Genomic DNA, 26,855 nt, shown 5'->3' on the forward strand with positions numbered 1-26,855 from the left:
ACTTGGTCTATGGGGTAACGTTCGATTTATGTGATGTATCTATTAATCACAAGATATGAACTATTTTGTAACTCAAAGTGGAAGCAAGCAAAGGTTTCACCATTTTGGTGTTTAAAATGGAATGCATCATATGTTTAGGCGGTGAGATGAGAATTTTTTGTTTTAAATAAAAGTTTAAAATATTATTTTTTAATATTATTATTTTAACATCTGAAAAAATTAAATTAATATTTAAAAAAATTGAATTGTTTACTATATTTAGTGTGAGAATTTGAAAAAATTGTAATAATGAGAAGAGATAAAAACTTTATGCCTTATCTCATTTGCCAAACCTACCCCAGGATGGCGGGGATTTAAGCATCTCACCAAGCCTTGCACGTTAAATTCAGGGCGTTCTTCAATCTTCATAGTTTACACATTGAGTCATCGCTTGGTGTTTGTGTTTTATTATCTCACAAATACCATGCAACTGCGATATCTTATTGGTGCATCTTAAAATATTGACACTTGCTTTATTTTCTATTTTTATAAAAAAGTTACCCTAGAGTCGAATTGATAACAGCCCTAATATGTTCTCTCGGGTCATCTCTGCTGTTGGCTACAAAAGCCAAACAGGCAGATAGTCAACAATTCCAATGATAAACCAAAATTCAACCACCACCATAGAGGCATGTATGGCCAGCCTGGTTTTCTTACAGCGTAAACCCTCAAAAACACATTATCTGTATCAATCGGCCAAGAGAATTATGTTGGAACTAATGTAGCTGTGAGCCAGACATATGTTGTTCCAGAAACAATCTTTGCTACAATTTTAATCCTGTCCCATACTGATATATGTATTCACAGAAGCAATGATGTTAATCGTTTCTTGCCTCCAACATTTGAAAGGATGCTCATTTCTTTTCATCCTTCTATAAGGTTGGGCTCGATGTCTCTATCCTGGTATGCTTGCTCTCCATTTGTCATATGTTTCTGTTATCATTTCTCTGTCCATCTAGCATCGGAATAATGGTGCTCAATTTTCTCTTTTTGATCCATGCGAGGATTAGAATCGAAACGGATTTTGGGATTTTCATATGAACCATGTATCTGTTTTTGTTTTGTGGAGAATTTGAATCTCAAAAGCAATGAATTGGCCATTACCCCAATCGAACTCAAACCCATGAGGGCTCCAGCAATTGATGGAGTCAACATGGTCCCAGTTACTGGCAGCAACATTCCAGCAGCAATTGGAATCCCAACCTGTGCAGAAGTACTAATGGTGTAAGACCAAATCTTCTTCCAATGAAGAAAGCATAAATTGTAAAATGTCAGAAACATATGCCTAATCCGGTGAACTAAGGCAAGCACCTCAATAAAAAGGGAAAGTGGCAGCTCCAGTGTGACAGCCAGTAATCAGAGCAGAAAGACCAAAACATCAAATTGCAACAAAGACTCGTATACTAAATTAACACCCAAACGGTTTCTAATTTGAAGACTGAGAAACACCAGTAAATCAATTCTTGAGTTCAATCACACCATACAAGAAAACGCAACTCTACTGGATCAGATTGCTAGCATCAGTTTCCACTTAATCAAGTTTCTTGTAGAGGAAGAGAAAATGGAATTCCAGCCAAAGAGATAAGGGCGCAGAAAAAGCTGAAAATAACTACAAACATATTAAACTTCAATCACAAGAAGATCTGCATCATGTTTTCACATTGCGACATGGCAAAATATTTGGAATTACAAAAGGCTGTCAAAAGGAAAAAGTAAATCAGGAAGAAAGCAAAACTAAAGCATCAACAAGGCACTTGAACTCTTAAGGCTTCGTTTGGTTACACAGGTGATATGATATAAAAGTTGAAAGTTGAATAAAATATTGTTAGAATATAATTTTTTAATATTATTTTTATTTTGAGATTTGAAAAAGTTGAATTTTTTATTATATTTTGTATGAGAATTCAGAAAAATTGTAATGATTATATGAGATGAGATAGTTTGAACTGTGTAACCAAATCAGGCCTAAGATCCCACTTCATTTCTACTGTGTTGTAGCTCAATACTGGAGGGCCTACCATGTGACCTCAATTTAACAAGTTCGAAGGTGGCTGAGGTAGAGCAGGTATTCAAACAGCTATAAAATTATGTCTAAACAGCTATAAAATTATGTCTTGATTTTGTATGGCTAGAAAGAGAAAACAAAAAAAAAAAAGGGAGTAAGACTAGAATGGTGGAATCACTTGTTCATAGAGATATGCCAATTGACGATACACCTCTAGGGGTAGGCATGGTAAATGTTTTTTTTGGCAAGTAAACAGTTTATTAATATCAGCAAGTGTAGCCCAAGTACACTGGTGTATACAAGAGAAAACGCCTATATTCAGGTGGGATCTGGGGAAGGGATCAATAAGCTATGCCCATGCTTGAGTTGTTTCATGCCATAAATGTGGTAATTTTACCAAAATAGCCAGCTGCTTGATGCAGTCAGGACTAGGAAATAATGCCATACTTGATCTATCAAAGCCCAAGTACTCGGGGAGAGAGAGAGAGAGAGAGAGAGAGAGAGAGAGAGAGAGAGAGAGAGAGAGAGCCTCTCTTTAAGCACCAGGAAATAGCTACAATTCATGCAACGATTGGACAAAATTAGAACTGTGGACCCAGCAAAGATACCAAACGTCTGATCTCTGAAAATAAATAGGCAAAAGCTGCATAAAATGACTGCCAAAACCATATATACAGTTATATACTGGCCTATAGCAACCCTACAATCCTAGCCATTGATTATGCATATTCTCTTTTAAGCCCAACCCTTCAAGCAAATAAAAAGTCGCAACCTTGTAACGTGACATTTTGAAAACTAAACATGATTATAACATAAACACAACAATAAAGACCTCACTCATGCTAGCAAGTGCGTTGGTCATTGTAGACCAGTGTTACTATGTGGTTTATGCAGGGTTTTGGATGCTTCCAGATTATACTTGTAACGGTAGGATGTAAACTTCAAATATGTTCAAGAAGCTGAAAACTGTGTTAGCAACTGTAAGGTTGGAGATTAGGCCTATGATGGCTGAAACACAATTTTTGCCGCAGAATTCTATTCTCTTTATATTTTCATATAGGAAACAACATGACCCAAGTACATAGCCATCACATAGTATCAATAGGTAGAAACTAATATTTGCCTGGGGCAAAAAGCTCCAAGAAATGGCATATGACCTTCTCTCCTTAGGTGTTTATTTCATTTGCACTTTCACTGCTTCAAAAATAATAATAATAAAGTAAATGCTATGCTTATAAGATGCAGAAAAACTTACAATATTGTACGCAAAAGCCCACCAGAGATTTTGCTTGACAGTCTTCATGGTTAGCCTGCTGAGCTCCAAAGCATCGAGCAACTGCATGGATGTGAACTAGGTGAACCAACGAATATATACCACAAGGTCCCAAATCAACATGGAGGGCTCATAAGATGAAAGCCAGATAAACATACACGATACATCAATTTTCCAAAATACACATAATAGGAGAGGCATTTTTTTGGGGACCCATAGACCATTAGGAGGTTTAAGAATCAGATAGCTGTTGGGAAGGAAAATACTTTGCCAGTTAAATATGTCACTAAAAGCTATTATGGTCATGCGATTTGTGACCCATGTGCTCAACGAAAAAGGCATCCCACTCCAGCCACCTAATAAAATAACTCTTATTTTGCTTATGGGGAGGGACTTCAATTTTGTTTCATGTCTTGTGTGCTGACTCGCACCTTCTATGATACTTGTTATATATCTGAATTTAGTAGTAGATGTTATGCAGCTAAGCAAAGTACACAATACTGTCCAAAAAACTTAATTTCAGAATTTGATGTCGGTTTTATTCTAAGCTGAAAAGAGAATAAAGCTAGATAACACGAGTCAAACCGAAGCCCAGCAATTGGGTTTCTGGATTTTTTTTTTTTTTTTTAAAGTGATTCCTGTGAAGAACATGCATGGTGTGTTATGAGTGTGTATAGTGTGTGCTATTAAGTTAAATGATATGTTGTACAAAAGATACCTGTGAGAGCCTGTTGCCCAACAGCACAATAGAAGACACCTCACTAGCAGCTCCAACACCCCCACCCATGGCAATTCCAATATCTGAAGAAGCCAAAGCAGCAGCATCATTGATTCCATCACCAACCATGGCCACAATTTTCTGATCTCTCTGAAGTTGGCCTATGAATCTCTTCTTTTCAGCAGGTTTAACTTCAGATAGAACCTGGCCATTGCAGCTTCTTTAAGACTTTCAACCATGTAAATTCAGAGAGTTGACATGTTTAATCACTTCGCTACAATCAACCCCACTATAGGAGTAGTTAAAAAGAAATATAAAAGAGAACCTACACATGTTGTTAAAAGGAAACTTTTTTTGGCACCAGGCATTTGGGACAAAGTCCCAACTAACCCCGGGGGTCCACAAGCCCTCGGCAACGAGTTTCTTGCAAGTGTAACTTGGGTAATTCAAGGAGAAATTCTCCCAATCCAATGGCCCCAAGAGTGTGAATGTGGAGTTTCGAATCCAGAACGTCCGGTTGATACGGCTCACCCCAGGACGGTAAGACCACTATGCCACTCCTTGGAATTTTTGTTAAAAGGAATTTAAAACAAAATGGTTCTTACGTTCTCAAAGAGGAAATTAGTTGTAAACAGAAATGTTTAAAGTGGAGGATAACTGAGTATTTCTTACCTTTTCTTTGGGAATACCAATAACAGACGCAACATACTCAGCAGTACTTCTCTTGTCTCCAGAGAGCATATACATGTCAATTCCCAGCCTAGACAAAGATCCCACTACATACCCCGCATCTTCCCTGATTTGATCCTCAAAATAAATGAGACCAGCAAGAGTGTCATCTACTCCAACATAAACAGTGGACTGATTCTTAAGATCCTCTACTTCTTGAAATGGATTCTCATTAACTCCATGCCTGCAGAAAATTTATAAAAAAATCACATTACTAAAATTTGAAAAAACTTGTCACAAAAACAACCCTCTAAAACCCACAATTAGAAGTTATTTCTAGCTTTATTCAAGTATTCTCATTCTCATTCTTAACCAGGTGTTCATCCACGTATATTCCTCATATACTTGGGTTGTGCCGCTAGCATGCTTTATTGAATATTGATGACTTCACTTGACAAAAACAAAAAAAAACAGAGATAACAAGACCGTCAGAGAAGTTTCTTCCATATCTCATATTCATTTCTGTGGTAAAACATGGATCATTATCATGATGAACAGCATTGTCACTCCAATCATCAAATCCAAGATTTCGGGCTCCCAGATAGATCTGACTTATATTTTTTAGTAAGAATAAAATTTTATTGAATCAAGTAAATCGGCGTAGCCCAAGTATGCAAGAAGTAAACGAAAGCAAACACCTAATTACAATTTAGGAACTAGAATAGGATACAAGAGAATCGTGAATACTAGCCCCATTGAATACAATAGCCGAAGCCAATAGAAATAAGGTGTGGAAATATAAAAGATCCAACATATGACAAGAGCCCCATAAGAATTTTCTAATTAATGGTGTGCAAAGAACCAATCATTCCCATGCATACTTAACATTAATGAAAATTCAGTGATTATTCAACATAACAAAGAATTAATTCCATGAAAGCCGCATTTCAATATCACAACCCCAAACAAATCCAAGAACCTAAAACTGGTCATTCAGGTCATTGCTGTTTATGAACATCCACTCTTAAGGCAGTAAACCGCCAAAAAGTAAAAGAGCTTCAGTTAGAATGACTTCCATCCTCCCTCCAATTTTGTTTGTCCACCATTTTTTATGGATCCGTCAGAATGCTTGTCCACTTTGCGAAGCTGATTACAAAAATTCAGAAGTACCCTCAAATCTAAGAGGGGAAAGGAGATTTGTTTGAATTCAAATTGGTCAGAAACCTTCAAAATGAATGCGGTTTTGGAAATCATTGGTTATATATTCGTATGAGGAGCCCCGCCACATGTAACAGAAAAGATAAAGGACCACAAAACCTTTGAATCCAGTCCAATGTGCCTACAGAGACCTTTTTGTTCCCAATGATTGCCACTGTACCAGACCCAGGTTCTTCCATGAATGTTCCATCCACCACCTATAAAAATTGCTTCTTAGAATATATAAATAAAAGACAATCCACCCCTAAAGAAAATGGTGGTTAGAGAAAAAAGATAAATAAGACACAAAATTCATTCAAATAAAACGATGACTGGATGATGTATTAGAAACAAAAAATTTCATGTCCTGAAAACAAAAACGTCTGTTTCTAGAACCCTGTAATAACAATTAAGATTTTTTTTTTATTGGTAAAAAAAAATATGAGCCAAACAAATGACAATTAAGATTCAAACGAAGAGTGGACTGAATCCATCTGAGCCAAACAAATACAGCACATGAGACATGATGGGATTGTTCTCCATACAAAAGTCTCTCCCATTCCCCAACTTCTAATAACTCAGTCATTCATTTGGGGATAACCATTGGCCATCATGTTCATTAGTACAAGGGACAAGCAAATGTTCATCAGTTTCATCATCCTTGCACATGTAACACCAATTAAGAAAACAATTCTTAGTGCTATAGTTATGCAAATTATTGATCATCAAAATGGGCCAGAAAGAGATCTTAGGAGTTCTGGCAAACCAGATGTGCGTCTGCAGGAAATTATTCTCCACCAAATCCACACAGGTTATCCCAGCAGATGCTTGCTCAAGTTCCCCTCTTAGTGTCCTCCCTAATTCCATTCATATGTACGGCACTACCTCTCAATCTTGAACTGGCAGTTAACTAGTATTCCCCTATGGTGGATTATAGCATTCAAAATCTAAAAGGAATGTTGCCTCCTGGTGGTGTCAGCCACATAGTGCAATTTGAAAGACTTTGCATGTGGTGGAAAAAGCTTCAGGAAAAAAGCTTAAAGTTAATATTTCTCAATTAGAGACTAACGTATGTAGTAGGTGCCTGATATTATAACACTTGATTCTCAAGAACAATGATTCAGTTGGAAAAACCATTTTGGAAGTGTGAGACTCGTACAACTTATAGTGTGTGTGGACACTGCAAATAATATTTAGAAGGTCGTAAATAGTAGTTTTGAGAGAAAATAATGGAGCAACGACAAATAGAAGAGGACTTGAGAATCCTCAGGTAAAGACAAATAAAACTACATGCTACAAACAATTGCAACAGTTATCAATGAAGATAAGCCTAGTCCAAGTTATTAAGGACCACAAAATGCAGTCGTAGAGCAATGGATTGGATGCAGTCCAGATGACATTGCTCCTTTGAGGCACGTGTTGAGGATATAAAGAACAGATCATTAAATAAGAGTTTGAACTGACAGCATATAGCAGAGAAGATGACTTTATAAAAATGAATGACACTATGAATAAGAAGACAGTTACTTTTTTTTTTTTTTTTTTAATAAGAGGTGAATTTGATTGAAATGCAATGAAATAGACAGCCTATGTACACAGGAGGTATGCAGAATGCCTACATACATTCTAGAAACACTAAATTAAAGATAAGAAGTCATGAACATTGTTTCCATTAAGCACAATGGCTGAAAACCAGAGCAATAACGTGTGTACAAAAAAATTCAGAAGCTCCGTCATTGTGCACTCCCTATCTTCAAGGCACCGCGCATTCCTTTCCAACCAAGTACACCACATAATGTACAATGGAATCATCTTCCATACTGCCACCACCTGGGGACAGCCTTGAATTTCCTTCCAACAAGCAAGTAAATCAACCACCCTCAAAAGGCATTACCCAAGCGACATCAACTATTCTAAAGATCTCATTCCACAACACTCTTGTCACCTCACAATGCAAAAGTAAGTGGTTCACTGATTCTCCATGTTTTTTGCACAAATTGCACAAATCCATCACAATGAGTCCCCTCTTCCTTAAGTTGTCCGTGGTCAAACTACTCCCAAGAGCAACGGTCCATACAAAAAAAGCTACTTTGGAAGGCACACAATGTCCAAAGCTGTCCATATTTGTTTCCATAATTGTTTCATACTTATTTCCGTGATTTACTCTTCCGTGTAATTAGCTTAATATTTGACAGATTGTATAGGAATAACAGTAGCATATACGTAGCTCTTTCCATGTATAGAATTCCTTGTACAGTTTATATAATAGAGAGAAATCACAAGGCCAACTATTCAGCCATTCATTCATCTTTTTTGACTTATCTTGACATGGTATCAAGAGCCGGTTGAAAATTTCTTTCTCCTCTCGGTTTGTTGTCGCCCGCGTGAATATTTTTTGGTCTTTTTTCTCGGTTTCGTGTCGGCGTTGGTGTATCGGCATCTTCTGAGTCTCGGCAGCACATCTTGGCGTCTTCTGTTTCTGGTATTTCACTTCCGACGTCACAGCCTTGTGTTTTTCGGCATTCTGTTTTTGGGGTAGTGTTTCTCGGCAGTCTCTGTTTCAGTTTGAGCATTCTCGGCACCCTCTCAATCTATCGACACGTTCCTCTCCTGGAGTGGTCTCTTTCGGCAGCTTCTGTTTACAGTCTGGGTATTTATTTCGGTCTCCTAATTATTTTTTTTTTGGCTGTCGTTGTTTCCTGGAGTGGGTGTTTTTCGGCACATTTTTTTTGGTCTGGATATTTTTTTTGGGCTTCTATTATTTGTCGGCAGTAGGTCCTTCTCTCGGTTTCTTTCAATTTTTTTTTGGATATTTTTTTTTGCTGTCTCGGGTTCCATTTTTGCTTGCAATGGACTCTACACCTGTGTGTGTCAAGTTTACTGGCAAAAATTACTCTACTTGGGCTTTTCAGTTTGAACTTTTCCTAAAGGGAAAAGATCTTTGAGGTCATATTGATGGTACCAATGTCGCCAAACCATTCACTTCTGACAAACCCAAGACTACTCCTTGGGCTGTTCTTGACGCTCGAATTATGTCTTGGCTTCTTGGTTCAGTGGAGCCACATATTGTTACCAACTTGCGGGCGCATCGCTCCGCTCAATCCATGTGGAATTACTTGAAGAAGGTTTATCATCAAGATAATGATGCTCGTCGCTTTCAGTTGGAACATGCGATTGCCATTGGTAGTCTTTCCATACAAGACTACTACTCGGCATTTTTGACTCTTTGGCATGAATATATTGATTTGGTTATAGCAGATGTTCCTGTTGCCGCTCTTTCGACTATTCAGAAGCTTCATGAGACAAGCAGGCGTGATCAGTTTCTTATGAAACTACGCCCAGAATATGAATCTGTTCGCTCTTCTCTACTAAATAGATCTCCTGTTCCCCCTCTTGATGTTTGTTTTGGTGAGTTACTTCGGGAAGAACGACGTCTTAGTACTCAAGTTATTCTGGAGCAATCCCATGGCAGTTCCGGGACGACAACTGTGGCTTATGCTGCCCAAAGACGAGGATCCTCTATGACTTCTAAAAATCTGCAGTGTTTCTGCTGCAAGGAATATGGGCATATTGTTGTCAATTGTCCTAAAAAGTATTGTTCTTATTGCAAGAAAAAGGGTCAAATTATCAAATAATGTCGTATCCGTCCCCAGAATCGTCAGGCCCAAGCTTTTCAGACTTCTGTTACTGTTCCTCCCATAGCAACTTCTGTAGCACACGACTCTTCCTCTGGTGCTTCTTCTGATCTTGCATCCCCTGCCGCCACTTACTGCACCCCTGAAATGGTGCAACAGATGCTCATTTCAGCATTATCTGCGATGGGCTTTCAAGGTAACAATTCTACTACACTTTGGTATGTAGACTCGGGGGCTTCTAATCACATGACGAATACTCCCACATCTTTGTGTCATGTTCGGGCCTATACTGGTCACTCTGCTATTCAGACTGCCAATGGCAGTTCTCTACCCATAGCTGCTGTCAGAGATGCCTCGTCTACATTTACTAATGTGTTTCTGGCTCCTCAACTTTCCACGAATCTTATTTCTGTTGGTCAATTAGTTGATAATAATTGTGCTGTTAATTTTTCTGGTGATGGTTGTGTTGTGCAGGACCAGGTAACAGGGGAGCCGATCGCGAAGGGACCTAAAGTGGGGCGTTTGTTTCCACTATTTTTACCTGTTCCATTACTTTCTCCAGTTTCTTCTATTAAGTATTTTGCTTGTAATAATGTTCCTGATCTGAGTATGGTGTGGCATCGTCGTTTAGGCCATCCCAATACTCAGATCCTATCTCATGTATTGCACTTTGGCTTTCTTGGTAATGAAGAACGTTCTTCTTTATCTCTTCAGTGTGATTCTTGTAAACTTGGTAAAAGCAAAATTCTTCCATTTCCTTTGCATGCCAGTAGAGCTTTTAGCTGCTTTGATCTTATTCATAGTGATGTTTGGGGACCTTCCCCGGTTAGTTCACATGACAAATTCAAATACTATGTGACTTTCATTGATGATTATAGCAGATTCACTTGGGTTTATTTTCTTCGTTCTAAATCTGAGGTTTTTCGTACTTTCACTGAATTTTTAGCGTATGTTGACAATCAATTTTCTGCGACTATTAAGACTTTATGCACAGATTCTGGTGGTGAATATTTGTCTACTGAGTTTCAGGCATTTTTGGCTTCTAAAGGTATTATTCACCAACGTTCATGTCTCACTACTCCCCAACAAAATGGAGTAGCCGAACGCAAAAATCGTCATCTTCTTAATGTGGTACGTACTCTTTTGTTAGAATCTTCTGTTCCATCCATATTCTGGGTTGAGGCTCTAAAAACTGCTACTCATTTGATTAATCGTTTACCTTCCCAAGTATTACAAATGGAGTCTCCCTATTTCCGCTTGTTTGCTCAGCAACCTAGTTATGATAATCTTCGTATCTTTGGTTGTGTATGTTTTGTTCATTTACCTCCTCATGAGCAACATAAATTATCTGCTCAATCTGTTCGATGTGCATTCTTGGGATATAATGTGTCAAAAGGGATTTGTTTGCTATAATCCTACTTTACATCATACACGCATTTCTAGAAATGTTATTTTCTTTAAAAATCAACATTTCTTTCCTGTGTCATCTATGCCCTCTTCTTCTACTGTGGTCCTTCCCTCCTTTGAGCAGCAGCTCTCAGATCTTCATCATGTCAGTTCTCGCTTTAAACCAGGTATAGTGTATACGAGACGCTCCCGCTCACAGTCTCTTCCGGTGGCTCACCCGATATCTGATCTTAACATACACCGGAATCAGTCAGTTGCTGCACCTCCAGAGCCTATGGTACGTCGCTCTTCTCGAGTTTCTGTACCCCCGGATAGGTATGGGTTTTCTTCTGGCAATTCTGTTTCAGCTCTGACTGCTGCATTGTCTAATTTTGATATTCCCACATGCTACTCACATGCTGTCAAGCATGACTGTTGGCGACAAGCTATGCAGGAAGAAATTGCCACTCTAGAGGCCAATCACACTTGGGACATTGAGCTTTGTCCTTCCACTATAGTTCCTCTGGGTTGCAAATGGGTTTACTCAGTCAAGGTTCGCTCTGATGGGAGTTTGGATCGTTATAAAGCTCTGCTTGTTGCTCTTGGGAATAATCAGGAATATGGTGTCAATTATGAGGAGACCTTTGCTCCTGTGGCTAAGATGACCACTGTTCGTACAATCCTAGCTCTTGCTACTTCCAATGATTGGCCACTACATCAGATGGATGTTAAGAATGCTTTTCTTCGCGGGGATCTTAAAGAGTGTATTTATATGAAGCCACCCCCGGGATTGTTTCCCTCTCCGACCTCCAATGTGTGTAAACTTCGTCGCTCTCTTTATGGTCTCAAACAAGCTCCGAGGGCCTGTTTTGATAAATTTCGAACCACTTTACTAGAATTTTCCTTCAAGCAGAGCAAGTATGACACTTCATTATTTCTTCGGAAATCGGACATTGGTATTGTTGTCCTTTTGGTTTATGTTGATGATATTGTGATCACTGGTTCTGATTCTGCTTTACTTGTCCAGCTTAAGACTCATCTCTCCGAATCGTTTCATATGAAAGATCTTGGGTCTCTCACATATTTCCTGGGTCTTGAGGTGCATCGTAGTTCCTCTGATATTTCACTCAATCAACACAAGTATGCTAGTGATTTCGTAGCTACAGCTGGACTGCAGGAAGCTACCTCTGTCAATACTCCCATGGAGTTAAATATCAAGCTTCGCAAAGAGGGTGACTTACTTGTTGATCCTAGTTTATATCGGAAATTGGTGGGTAGCCTTGTCTATCTCACCATCACTAGACCAGATATTTCTTTTGCTATACAGCAAGTTAGCCAGTTTCTTCAGACTCCTCGTCATCTCCATTTGGCTGCTGTCCGTAGGATCATACGCTATGTTTAGGGCACTTCTACCCATGGCTTATTCTTTCCTGCAGGAAATTCTCCCCGTCTTGTTGCTTATAGCGATGCTGATTGGGCTGGTTGTGCTGATACACGTCGCTCCATCACTGGTTGGTGTGTGTTCTTAGGTGATGTATTGATCTCCTGGAAGAGTAAGAAGCAAGACAGAGTTTCTAAGTCCTCTACAGAATCTGAGTACCGAGCGATGTCTCTTACTTGTTCGGAGATTATTTGGCTTCGAGGATTGCTTGCTGAGTTAGACTTCTCTGAGACCAATCCTACTCCTTTACATGCCGATAATACAAGTGCTATTCAGATCACGGCCAATCCTGTCTATCATGAGCACACCAAGCATATTGAAGTTGACTGTCACTCTATTCGTGAAGCCTTTGACGCTCGTGTTATCACTCTTCCACACATTTCCACTGAACTACAAATTGCTGATATCTTCACCAAGGCTCTCACTCGCCATCGACACTGCTTCCTAAGTAGCAAATTGATACTTGTTTATCAACCCGCATCAATTTGAGGGGGGCTGTCAATGGACAGCTTTGCTGTCCATATTTGTTTCCATAATTGTTTCATACTTATTTCTGTGATTTACTCTTCTGTGTAATTAGCTTAATATTTGACAGATTGTTTTTTTTTTTTTATAAGTAAAAGATTTTATTGATCCACGTAAATAGGCAAAGCCCGAGTATACAGGGGGTATACAAAAGAGAGAGCCTAGTTACAAACTAAGTGCTACGAATAGTAGCATAAAAGTCATGAAGACTTGTTCCGTTCAATACAATAGAGGATGCCCAAAGTTATAGGGTGTGAAAGAAAAAAGCCTTGAGACCGTTGAGGGAGCGTTCCTTGTTCTCAAAGCAGCGTCTATTCCTTTCGATCCTTGTGCACCACATTAAGCATAAAGGTACCATGTTCAAAATAGCAGCTATCTGACGATTGCCCCTTATCCCTTGCCAACAAGACAATAGATCAATCACCCTCCTAGGCATAACCCATGCAATACCTAGCCTGGTTAGGATGTCATCCCACAAGGTCTTAACTACTTCGCAGTGAAGGAGGAGGCGGTCCACAAATTCACTATCGTGTTTGCACATGAAGCACCAATCCAATAAGTAGAGTCCACGTTTTCTTAACTTGTCTATAGTCAGAATCTTACCATGAGAGGCCACCCATCCGAAGAAAGATACCTTAAGGGGAACATTGCACCTCCAGATGCTCATCCACGAGAAGACGTTGCAGGGGCGATTTGTCAAGGCCTTGTAGTAAGAACGGACGGAGAATTTCCTATTTCCTGTGCCTATCCAAAGCAAGTTGTCCTCCCCTCCAGCCCTTAGCTTCATTTCATGTAATGCGCTGTAAAAATCAGTGATGACTCCCACCTCCCAATCCTGGGCAGCTCTAGAGAATCTCACAGACCACTGGATAGGGTCAACAGTACTACACATATTATCGGCTACCGAAGAACCCTGATCAGAAGCGATCCTGAAAAGAGAGGGGAAAGCATTTTTCAGGGCAACATCCCCACACCAAATGTCATGCCAAAAACGGATGCACGTGCCTCTCCCCACCGCATATTTGCAGTTGCCGAGAAAGTTATTCCATCCATTCCGAATAAATTTCCAGACTCCCACGCCATATGTCCCTCTTGCTTCTTTAGTACACCAACCTCCCCAAATGCTTCCATATTTGGCATCTAAGGTATGTCTCCAAAGGGCATCTCCCTCAAGGTGTTACCGCCATAACCATTTCCCCAGGAGTGCCTTGTTGAAGGTGCGCAAATTTCTTAAGCCCAACCCACCGTAAGACAACGGAGTGCATACTTTATCCCATTTGATCAAATGACATTTCTTTTCATCCTCCAACCCACCCCATAAAAAATCGCGGAAAGTCTTCTCTAGTCTATTCGCCACCCCTGCAGGCACAGGAAATAAGGAGAGGAAATAAGTTGGGAGGTTAGAGAGCGTGCTTTTAATAAGAGTGATTCTTCCCCCCTTAGACAAGTAAATTCTCTTCCACCCTGCCAGTTTGCCTTCAATTTTCTCAATCATCCCTTCCCATATTGCTTTGGATTTATGAGGGGCTCCCAATGGGAGTCCAAGGTATTTCATAGGCAAGGAAGAGACCTTGCAACCCAAGATGGCAGCCACCTCACTTAGGTTGATAACCGAGCCAACAGGAACTACCTCCGATTTTGCTAAGTTCACCTTGAGGCCAGAAACGGCTTCAAAGCAAAGAAGAAGAGCACGTAGGGATCTAAGTTGGGCTGGATCCGGGTGGCAGAAAATCAAAGTGTCATTAGCAAAGAGGAGGTGGGAGATTGTCAAGCTTCCATGAGGAGAGCCACCTACCGAGAAACCCGAGACGAAACCGCTTTCCACTGCCCCTTCCAGCATTCTGCTCAAGACATCCATAACAAGAATAAAGAGGAGTGGGGAGAGAGGATCCCCTTGTCGCAAACCTCGAGAGCTGTTAAAGAAGCCTTCCGGAGTGCCATTGACCAAGACTGAGAATCTAACTGTTGAGATACAATGTTTTATCCACTGGCACCATCTTTCCCCGAAACCATACCTACCAAGTATATACAATAAGAAGTCCCAGTTCACATGATCAAAAGCCTTTGTCATATCCAATTTGCACAAGATACCTGGAGTGCCGGATCTGATTTTGCTTTCCAAGCATTCATTGGCGATGAGGACCGAGTCTAGAATTTGCCTTCCTTTCACGAAAGCATTTTGGGACTTCGAGATGATCTTTCCCACAACACCACTCAGCCGCTTCGCCAAAACTTTGGAGATGATCTTATAAACCCCACTGATCAAGCTTATGGGGCGAAAATCGTTCACTTCCACCGATCTTGCCCTTTTGGGAATAAGAGCAATGAAAGAGACATTTAGGCTCTTCTCAAATTTCATAAAGGAGTGAAATTCGATAAAGACCTTCATGAGATCCTCCCTAATGATATCCCAGCAGGCTTGGAAGAAAGCCATGGGGAAGCCATCTGGACCTGGAGCTTTGTCTTTGTTCATACCTTTTAGCACACCAAGCACTTCATCTTCATCAAAAGGCCCCTCCAACCAAGCCGCACTTGTGGGATCGATGGAATCAAGAGCTAGTTCGTCTACCTTGGGTCTCCAAAAATACTGTTCTGTCAAAAGCTGATCATAGAAGTGGACAATATGGTCCTTTATCGCCTCTCTACCCACTACGACCCTACCCTCCTCGTGAAGGACCTCTATGGCGTTGCTCCTACGATGAGAGTTGGCAACTCTATGGAAGAACTTTGTGTTTCTATCCCCTTCTTTCAGCCAAAGTGCCCGTGACTTTTGCCTCCACGAAATCTCTTCCATGAGGGTAAGTTTCTCCAGCTCAGCAACAACAGTTAATCTTCTTACCCCCTCATCGACTGACAAGGTCCCTGTCGCTTGTTTTGCATCAAGCTGCTGCAACTCTAGGAATAGACTGTTACGCTGGTCATTAATGTTTCCGAAGACTTCCAAATTCCATTTCTTTAGGTCCTGCTTCAAAGCTTTTAGTTTCGCTGCGAGAACAAAACTAGGAGTACCCCTGAGTTGATAAGATGACCACCACGCCCTAACCTTCTCGAGAAACCCATCAACTTTCAGCCACATGTTTTCGAACTTAAAATACCTCCTTCCCTCATGGAGACCCCCACAATCTAACAGGATAGGAAAGTGGTATGAGCAAAGTTGGGGAAGTCGCTTTTGGCATAGAGTGGGAAAGTGAGCCTCCCAAGAAGAGGAGACAACAAACCTATCCAACCTCAATCAGGCCCTTCCGTTTGACCAAGTAAAATCTCCCCCTGCCAAAGGGAGGTCCACCAAGTCTAGGTCAAAAAGGAGTGAGGAGAAATCAGTCATAGCTGAACCTGTGTTAGAAACCCCGCACCATGTATAGAATTCCTTGTACAGTTTATATAATAGAGAGAAATCACAAGGCCAACTATTCGGCCATTCATTCATCTTTTTTGACTTATCTTGACACACAGGACCTCCAAATACTTTTCCACGGGAAAGGTACATTAAGAAGATAGTTACTTTAGTTAATTGCTATTAGAAGAAATCAAACAAAAATAAGAAAGCCAAGGGACAGGGTGAATGGTGGATATAGAGAGATTTTTATCCAGTTTGTGAATGCTGGATAGAGATTATTTATTTTATATTATTGTATATGTAACCAGATCAAGTTGTATTGCAGCTAGATTGGCCTGTGGAACCTAGTCTCTTTGTTTTATATCTTTGCCCAATGTGTTCGGTCATAACTCCCTTTTCTTCTTGGTAATGAATAAAAGGTCCCTCCCAAGGGGGCACCCAATGAAGCCTAGACTGTGTTTCTATAGTATTTTTTTATCTTTAGTCTCAATTTTTTGTAACTTGTAGCCTATGCCAATACATTTTACACACACACATCACTGCGAGATTCCAGGTATTCAATAGTTCCTTCCTGCGTCAATTGCTAATTCCTGGTAGACAGAAAAAATTACACCTGTTCCCTCAATCCAGAAGAATCTTTTGACGAGCCTTCTCCAGATAGACCTGAAACTTCTTGTATTTTTATCTCAAAATCCTTCAAGTTGCATTTGGTGAATTGGGCTACGGTTTGTACCCCTATATGCGAAGGTGGGTTGGGAATCCGGAATTTGTTGGTTTTCAACAAGGATTTATTGGTAAATGGTTATGGAGATATGATGGGAACCGCTGGTTCATATCAAGATATCATGAAGAGAGGGGAGCTTTGTGGAGGGTGATCATAGATTTAAAATATGATGGATTGTGGGGAGGATGGTGCTCAAACGAGGTGAGTGGACCACATGGGGTGGGGCTTTGGAAACACATAAAAGGCTGGACCAATCTCCATCGATCAACATGTTTGTAGTTGGGGATGGCTCTAGAATTAAATTATGGAATGACTTATGGTGTAGAGATCCAAACCTCAAAGAAGCCTACCCAATACTATAAAGCATTGCACAAAGAAAGGCGACTATAGTAGGAGAGCTTATGGATCTCTCTACTGGCTCTTTCCAATGGAATATTATTTTCCTTAAGAGCTGTCCAAGATTGGGAAATTGACACATTTACAGATTTCTTCAATCTTGAGTACAATTGTAGAGTGACTGGAGGAATGGATAAGATGATGTGGTCACCATCCAAGAAGGGAAACTTTTTTTTTTTAAGTAAGAAATTTATTAATAAACATAATTAGGCATAGCCCAAATACACAGGAAGTGTACATAGAGAGACACCTAATTACAAGCTAACCCTGGAAAACACATTAAAAGTCATTAAGACTAATTTCATCCAGTACAATAACCGAAGCCCAAAGCAACAAAGTATGAAAGAAAAAAAGCTCTAATCCCTTCCACCGATCATTCTCTACTCTCAAAACAGCGCCCGTTCCTCTCCTTCCAAATACAACACATAAGACAAAGAAAAAACATCTTCCAAACGGTTGCCATTTGACAATTTCTTTTGATTGTACCTCTTGCAAACTTAACAAAAACAAATTGTTACCGTTCCCACAATATGGTTCTCATGCTTCACGGGTGTTTGATATAATTCATAACGATGTTTGGGGTATATCTCCTGTCATATCACATGCTTACTACAAGTATTTTGTTGCTTTTATTGACGATTGTAGTAGATTCACTTGGATCTATTTTCTCCATACTAAAAGCGAAGTATTTTCTGTTTTCAAGGCCTTTCTTGCACTCATTCAGACACAATTTGCTTCCTCTATCAAGGTCTTACGATATGATTCTGGGGGTGAATATATGTCTCATGAATTTCAGAATTTTCTTCAAGAAAGAGGTATTCTTTCTCAACGTTCTTGCGCATCTACACCACAACAAAGTGGAGTAATTGAGCGTAAGAATCGTCATCTACTTGATATGGTTCGGGCTCTTTTTATTGACTCATCAGTTCCATCTCATTTTTGGTGTGAAGCATTAGCTACTCTGTCCATTTAATTAATAGATTGCCCACACCAGTTTTACATAATGTTTCTCCCTATTCCATATTGTTTGGTCACACTCCTAATTATTCTAATTTGCATATCTTCGGTTGTGTGTGTTTCATTCATCTTCCACCACATGAAGGACATAAATTGACTCCTCAATCAATTAAGTGTGCTTTTCTTGGATATAGTTCCACTAAAAAGGGATTTATTTGTTATGATCCTAATGCACGAAGAATTCAAATTTCTATGAATGTTTTTTTTTTTAAAATCAACAATTATTTCTCTCATGTTGATCATATCTCACATAGTTTTTCAATTTTTCATGATGAGCCCGAGCCTTTTCCCATGCCCATTCTTGATACCTCTTCTGCTCCAATGGCTCGGTTTAAACCTGGTTTTGTCTACACTCGACGTCATAGCACCCCTTTGGCTGAGTCTCCTATGGCTTCTCAATATTCTTCTACTCCGGCACCTGATCCAACATCCACCATAGTTCTTGCTGCTCCTGTTCCTCAAAAATCTACCTGTGTCTCTCATCCACCAGCTCAGTATGGTTTTTCTTCCCCCACTTCTATGACTGCTACATTAGCTTCCACTGCTATCCCTTCGCGTTACAAACAGGCCATGGAACACGAGTGTCAAGCGATGCAGACAGAACTTGATGCACTTGCGGCTAATCAAACCTAGGATGTGGTACAATGTCCTCCTCCTATCAAACCAATGGTAGTAAATGGGTATACTTCGTAAAACTTCGTTCCGATGGCTCACTAGAACGATACAAAGCTAGATTGGTTGCTTTGGGGAATCACCAGGAGTATGGCATAGATTATGATGAAACTTTTGCCCCGGTTGCCAAGATGACTATTGTTCGCTTGTTACTTGCCCTTGTTGCTTCTAAATCTTGGCAATTACGTCAGATGGATGTCAAGAATGCTTTCTTGCATGGCGATCTAAAGGAAGATATCTACATGAAACTTCCATCTAGTATGCCTATTTCCTCCCCTACGGCTGTTTGTAAATTGAAGAGGTTTTTTTATGGTCTTAAACAAGCTCCTCGAGCTTGGTTTGAAAATTTTTGCAATACTTTGCTAGGATTTTCTTTTAAGCAAAGTAAGTATGATGCTTCCTTATTTTTGTATAATGGAGATGCTGGAGTAGTATTTTTATTGGTATATGTATATGATATTATCATCTCTGGTTCGAATGGACTTTTGATTAAAAAACTTCAACAACATCTTCATAATGTGTTTCACATGAAGGATCTTCGGGATCTTACCTACTTTCTAGGGTTTGAAGTTAGGTCTCAGTCACATGGTTTATTTCTCAATCAACACAAGTATATTCAAGACCTAATTCAATTAGGGAGATTGGAAGATACTACTCCAGTTGATACTCCTCTAGAGATGAATGTTAAGTATAGGAAAGACGAAGGCGAACTTCTCACGGATCCTACCTTATACCGTAAGTTGGTTGGTAGCTTGATTTATCTCACCATCATGCACCCTGATATTTCTTATACACTATTAGTAAGTTCATGGATTCTCCTCAACATCTTCATTTTGTAGCTATTTGTCGGATTACTCGCTATCTACTTGGGACTCCTAATCGTGGACTTTTTTTTTTTCTAAGGGTTCTTCTCTTCAATTAGTTGTCTGTAGTGATGCAGATTGGGCTGGATGTCCAGACTCTCGATGTTCTACTACTGGATGGTGTGTCTTCCTTGGGGATTCTCTTATTATCACAACCTCGATGTAATAATACAAGTGCCATTCAAATTGTAGCCAACCCAGTTTTTCATGAACGTACAAAGCATATCGAGGTTAATTGTCACTATATCTGAGATGACTATGAGTCTAAAACTATCATTCTCCCTCGTGTGTCCACTGAACACCAAGTAGCTAATATCTTCACCAAAGCTCTGACTCAACAATGGCATCAGTACCTAGTTAGCAAACTGCTGCCAGTCGACTCCCTAGCATCAATTTGAGGAAGGGTATCAAAGGGAAACTGGGGTTTTCTTTACTAAGTTGCGGCTAGGGTTACATGACAGCTAATCTCCTACTTTATTGAGATGCAGCATAACTGAAATTCAAATAGATTAGGATTTATCTTCTAATCTTATCTTGTATTTAAATTAAACTTGTCCATATTTAGATAGGATAAAATCAGGTTAGTTTAGATAGAGATAAAGATGTAGTTTGTTGAGATTAGATAGAGATAAAGATGTAGTTTGTTGAGATTCAAATTTGAATTCTCAATCTTATCTTTGTAATTATTTCTATATAATGAGAAAGAAGCACCTCAAATGGGTCATTCAGCCAAATCTGACATTGGGCATCACCCAAGCAATAGAAGAAAGGGAACTTTATTGTACAATTGTACTATAAGTGGAGGCTTGGATACAAAAAGCCTTTTAACTCATCTCATCACATCTCATAATTACAACTTTTTCAAAATCTTACACAAAATACAATAAACAATTCAACTTTTTCAAATCCCAAAACAATAATAATATCAAAAAATAATATTTTAATAATATTTTATCAATTTTCATCTCAACTCATTATCCAAACCTCTCCTAAGTCTCTTATGACACACTCTACAAGAACATTCCCATGGAAGAACATATGGAAGACTAAGGCCCCCCCAAAAGCTTCTTTTGTTTGTATAGGCAACTTCAGGGAAGATTCTCACCTTAGATAATCTAAGGAAGATTCTCATCTATTATTGCATTGAGATGTAGCTAGGAGCTTATGGAAAGATATCTTTGTGAGAGTGGGACTCTTTTGGGTAATGCCAAGAAGGGTTGTTGACTTTTTAGCAAGCTGGCAAGGCATCCAGGGTAACTCTCAGATTGCAGCTATGTGGATGATGATACCGACCTGACTAGGGTGGTGCATATGGATGGAGAGGAATGGTCGGAGTTTTGCGGATCATGACCGGACAATGGTCGAGCTTAGAAGTTTCTTCACACTTAATTCCATTGGTTAAGTGCAGGACTTTGATGGCATTGATTTTCTTTTATCTTTAGATAGTCATGCCTAGGTGTGGCTCTTGTATATGTCCCGTGTACTTGGCTTCACCTATTTTCAATAAAAATTTTATTTACTAATAAAAAAATCATTTATAAGTCTACTAAAAACAATGGAAAACTATAAGGTTGAGATTTTATAATACTCTCCATTGATGCAAGTAGTTAAACTTGAAAGAAAATGAGCTCTAGCATTTATGGTTCATGTCATCGTAGACAATGAAAACTGATACACAAATCAATACCAAGCTCTGGGGTATTAGATGATATTGCAAATCAAATAAGTTTGAAAGATTACATAACAATTGTGGCGACTTTGTTGCATTTCGAAATTCAAAGAGAAAGCTAAGTAGAAGATGTCAATTCATCGATGTGGAACATATCTGGTCTACAATTTGAAAGAAGTTAAAAATAAAGCAAATAAAGCTAAATGCAATACATATTCATCAGCCAACAACAGAATTTACCTTTTCACTCGGACAATTAACAGCACGAGCAGCTTCCACTATTGCTTTCCCAACTGGATGAACTGTATTTGCTTCTACTCCAGCAGCCAATTTCAGGACCTCAACTTCAGACCAGGTAGGATGGGAATTATCTCTAAATCAACCCAAACGGCTCAGTGTTATCAAATCACAAAACCAACTGATCAGTGCAATTTTCTTTCTTTCAGATGTATCACCTAAATCAATGAGCATCTAAGTAACTCATAATGTATCAAGTTTCGTAACATTTTAGAAACAGACTGCAGACTGCCTTTCTGATTCACACTGGCCACCTTGTTATTAGTAAGCTTTCAAACATGAAATGATCAGTGTGGTACTATATTTAATACAAGTCAGATCATAAAACAGCCATCACGTGTATACTTCTTGTGTACTTGGGCTATGCCTACTTGCTTGGAATAAGTTCTCTTATCATCTATCAAAAATAATAAAATAGCCATCACAATTCACATGGCAATCACTTTGCCTATTTTCACACAAGTAATTGGGTGTTCTTAGCACCTGGCAGTTTCACCTCTCCTAGAAACAAGAGTCAGTCATTCTATTTGGTTGAACTACTTTAACTCATTTTCGGACCTTCCAAAACTTGCAGATCCCAATATTGAATTGATCTCTTGCAGAAATAAGAAACACAGGAGCTGTTACCTCATAAAGCATTTCAGTCTAAGAAACACATTCCTATTCAAAATATACTTTTTCTCATAAAATTGGCAGCTAAGTCTTAGTGAAGACATGACAGACATTAAGTTGGACAAATAAAAATAAGTTCCCCACTTAAATGGTCTGATACCAAGAGTAAATGTCACCACTCACTTTGAATCTGTACTTCCCCCATCTCCAGGAGTCACGACCTTTGTCACAACAGGTCTGCCAATGGTAAGTGTCCCTGTTTTGTCAAACACAATAGTGTTCACCATTGAAAACTTCTCTAAGATATTTCCACCACGCCAAAGCATTCCTCTGGTTGCCCCTAAGGAAGTTCCAACCTGGAAAATGCTCAATGAAGAACAAAATATCATATTACATTAAGTTCAACCTGATCTCTCATCTAATGATGTACATCATTTGCAAGGACATTACCAGCACAGCAGTTGGTGTGGCTAAGCCTAGTGCACACGGGCAAGCAACTACCTGAGTCAATAAGAAAAACAGTTTACCACTGCCTTGAAAGGAGCAGGCTGCAGGGATTTAAGCACTAATGAAGAATAATTAACATGGCAGAAATACTAAAGGATTTTTCTGTGAAAATCCTCATTTATAACAGCCAGGTCCAGGCCCAAAAGAAAAAAATTACTTATTATATTTGATTGGGCCAGGAACATCGGACCAATCTGCTAGGGCCATGCATTGAAGCCCTAAATGATCCTATTATTTCAGCTTACATTTTCATTACAAATTAGATGGGTTGATACGAGTTGTCCAAATAATAATACATGTAAGGGAATAATAATGACTAACATCTTAGCGGAGATCCTACTGAAACTACGTAATTATTTATGAAAAGCACTCTATGAAGTTTCCTCTTTTTTTTTTTTTTGTTAAGCTGTACAACTTGCAATAAAAAAGAAAGGTTATGGCAAAATTTGATGTTTCTATATGTTTTGTCTATGACTCTATAAGATGTGGTCACGGACACGAGTTTGATGTCTTAACAGACACTGGGTGTCAGGAAGAAGTTCCCCAAATCTGGAAGAGGGTATAAGGTAATACAAGTTTGTATGTGTTAGCCTATATAACTGATATATAACTCTTTTCAGTTTAGTGTTTGTTTTCATGCACCAAAACCATTTGTATAGTTAGAAAATAACAAAAATATTTTACGTCATTTTTACATGCCTCCTGGATAACTAATGCACTTTTTTTTATATTACCAAAGATTTTGTGTCCACAGAAAGTATACAAGAGGAGCACACTAGAAAAAGAAAAGGAGAAAAGGATGAAATTTTTTAACGGTAAAAAAAATCAAACTTTATTTTTCTTTTAGTGGTACTGCAACTGAGTATCAGACATAGGTGGTGTGTCGTTGAGTCTCAAATGATAATTTTCAAATAGAAGAAAATGTAGCCGCAACAGTCATACATTCTGCAGATCAGAGTTTTTTCAACAAAACTCTTGTAAAAAAATATTTGACTGTGTTTTCTTACTTGGTTGCATTTATTAAACCCAACTTCGTTGAGTACCTTCATTGAACCACAGAGGCATGTAAAAAGCAAGTAGTTAATTTTCAATAAATCACGTTGAGAACAAATAAGAAATAGTTCAAATTATACACGCTTGTTGCAACTAAAGCAAGGAAATAATATGTTGTGCAGCCATTTTGAAGAGTACTATATCAGAATAGCCATATGGGGCATATTGGAGCAAGAAAGTATAAGAGCTTACACAATACAACAAAACAGTCATAGGAATACTCAAGTGCATGTACAAATTCCAAGCATCATACCAGAACACTGCAAGAGAGCTGCAGTGCCAATGAAACCAAATTTCTTTGATTAAAAGCAGCAGGTAGAACATGTGCACCAAACAGACTCCAGAACATAAATGTGGCAGCAGAGAGCGCCATTACTCCATAAGTGAAGTGCCCAGAAACCTGTTGAAACCAAGGAAAAAATTATAGATGGGCATCTTGTATAATGTAATTAACCACTACTACAAGTGCAATATAAATAACTCTAAAGCTGTTGATTCAAAGACCAGGAGAAGAAAAGTTAAAAAATAAAGAAAACACAATACATATGTTGAAAACTCCCACCAGTAAGCAATAAGATGGTTAGGAATAGGAATGAGGTTAAATATATTTATTAGAAAGACTCAAGGGTAGCACATGACAAGATTCTCCTTTTTAGAATCACTAGACAATAATATATCAAAAAGTTGTTCAAGATTTTGAGAGAACCTTGTCTGCTAACCGCTGTACAGGAGCTTCCCTACTTTGTGCTTCTTCCACCAAACGAACAATGTCTCCCATAGCAGTCTCGCCACCTGGTCTCCGCACTTCAACTGTAATGGTTCCATTAAGATTTATACTTCCAGCTGCAACTTGACTCTGGCACAGGAATAAGATGCACCATAATACAATAATATGAAAATAGATACACCTTCTTCATCTTCATCACTAAATAGTTAATATTCCATGTAGCCAAACCAAAAGGCTTACTAGTATTGCCTAGGTAATAAGCACACAACTTTGTAGCATTGCTACTAGACCAAAATTGAATGTTGAGAATAAGAAAGAGCTATATTCAAAGAAATAGAAATACCCCAGGTAATTTGATCACTGGCAGTGGTTCCCCTGTGAAACTAGACTCGTCGATGGTACTTCTACCAGCCCTGACTATTCCATCTGCTGGAACTCGGTCCTAAAATAATGTAAGAATATGCATTAAAGGCTTCATATAATAGCTTAAGGGAGAAATGATGAATTCTTACTATAGTTTATTAATTTAAGCCGGATATGGTTGGCCACTAGCTGTATTAACTTTTATACCACAAGTTGGGGAAAAACAAAACAAATCAAGAATTGAAAACCAAACCAATGGAAGCCAGGGTTCATTTTACATACTCCAGGAAGTATGACAACGTGGTCTCCGACAGAGAGACTGTTACAAGGAACTTCAACCGTTGGGCCCAACTCTTTTGCACCATTGACGAGAAGCCTGGCTTTTGATGGTAAAATCCTGAGAAGTCCAGTCATATCACTGGTTGCTTTAATTTTAGCTCTCTGTTCAAGATTCCTTCCTAACAATACAAATGCTATTAACATAATAGGTTCTTCAAAGAAAGCCTTCCAACCCTGCATATAGACTATCGATTAAACAGGCTACAGCATCCATTGACCTATATGATACAGTAGAGACCCTATAATTATATATGTATATATATGCAGTTTGAGGTATTGATGGAAGCACGGCCATATTAGGGATAAGGATTGAAGTATACCAGTTTTGGTATTAGGACAGCTAATGAACTGACTGAAAATGATGACAGAGCCCCAAGACCAACTAACGTGTTCATGTTCGGAGCACCTTTAAAAAGGCTTTTCACACCATCAAGGATGAGTTGACGCCCAGGACCAAGAAGGGTAAATAAAGACAAGGACAGATGGAATCCAGTGGAATGAAATGCATGGATCCATGAAGCTTTGGCCCCCAAGAAATGAGATAGATGACCAAAGAGGCAGACAGCACATAAAGCCCAGGAAACAGCAAGCTCAGAACCTAAAGAAGCATAAGAATTCAGTGTCATATTTCCCAAATGAAAGTTTAAAACAGCTTATTAACATAATGCCCTATAGAAACATAACAAAATTTTTGATAAGTAAAAGATTTAGAAAAATCTTTGGCTGCCGGGATAGAAACAAAACAAACTATGATTCACAGCCTCTAAAGGATAAAGTTGTAACAAGATTTTTACCACTTTTTTTTAAGCGATAACGCTTTTCTTCCATTTTCTTTTCAAAGACTTTGAAGAAATTGTCTCTTCCTGAATCTGCACATATAGAAGCAGCCAAGTAGTCATAAAAATTACAAATCAGTTCAGCTCCATCTAGGATGCTTTGACTTCATACTTCTGGCCACATTTGAACCCATATTCCAAAAGGATTAGTCAACATAACAATTGGAGCCCCTTAAAATTCATTATAAAGTGCAAAAAATTCTCATTCCCTAGCAATGTGAGATCCCATTCACCATCTTCCTATACACAATATGGGGTATTGCAATCTCCCCCCTTGAATCCCTAACGTCCTCATCAGGCTATTCCATTCCATCATAGGTAGCACAACTCAAGTCTCACACAAGTTGGGATTAGCTTTGAGACCATTCTTTATTACACAGAAAGCCCAAGCCACATATAGGCCTATAATCCACAAAGACTAGTCCATCTTTTTCTTTTTTATAAGTAAACGGAAAAAGACTAGTCAATGTTATTTTTTTTTATAAGTAAACGGTAGTATTAATGATAAAGGACAGAGTCCAAGTACACAAGAAGGTATACAGGTGAAGCATCTAT

General features: G+C 38.9%; 1 protein-coding gene across 4 annotated transcripts in view; it reads right to left on the reverse strand.

Moving 5' to 3' along the window:
* Positions 1-486: 486 nt before the first annotated feature.
* The window catches only part of LOC122312857 (copper-transporting ATPase PAA1, chloroplastic), a 34,468-nt gene continuing 8,099 nt past the window's right edge, over positions 487-26,855 (reverse strand). Inside the window, exons 4-17 of one of the 4 annotated variants that reach the window (XM_043127510.1) lie at positions 26,259-26,333; positions 25,785-26,062; positions 25,408-25,638; positions 25,106-25,204; positions 24,742-24,891; positions 24,289-24,435; positions 22,926-22,976; positions 22,659-22,831; positions 21,807-21,939; positions 6,022-6,119; positions 4,708-4,948; positions 4,036-4,239; positions 3,300-3,380; positions 487-1,242 (exon numbers count right to left, since the gene is read on the reverse strand). In XM_043127510.1, the coding sequence (XP_042983444.1) occupies positions 979-1,242; positions 3,300-3,380; positions 4,036-4,239; positions 4,708-4,948; positions 6,022-6,119; positions 21,807-21,939; positions 22,659-22,831; positions 22,926-22,976; positions 24,289-24,435; positions 24,742-24,891; positions 25,106-25,204; positions 25,408-25,638; positions 25,785-26,062; positions 26,259-26,333 (2,225 nt within the window). In that variant the 3' untranslated portion in view covers positions 487-978. Of the gene's footprint in view, positions 1,243-3,299; positions 3,381-4,035; positions 4,240-4,398; positions 4,596-4,707; positions 4,949-6,021; positions 6,120-21,806; positions 21,940-22,658; positions 22,832-22,925; positions 22,977-24,288; positions 24,436-24,741; positions 24,892-25,105; positions 25,205-25,407; positions 25,639-25,784; positions 26,063-26,258; positions 26,334-26,855 lie in introns of those variants that run through there. The other 3 variants (XM_043127511.1, XM_043127512.1, XM_043127513.1) reach the window with 3 other exon arrangements.

This window comes from Carya illinoinensis, chromosome 6, assembly GCF_018687715.1.
Source record: "Carya illinoinensis cultivar Pawnee chromosome 6, C.illinoinensisPawnee_v1, whole genome shotgun sequence".
Lineage (NCBI taxonomy): Eukaryota > Viridiplantae > Streptophyta > Magnoliopsida > Fagales > Juglandaceae > Carya > Carya illinoinensis.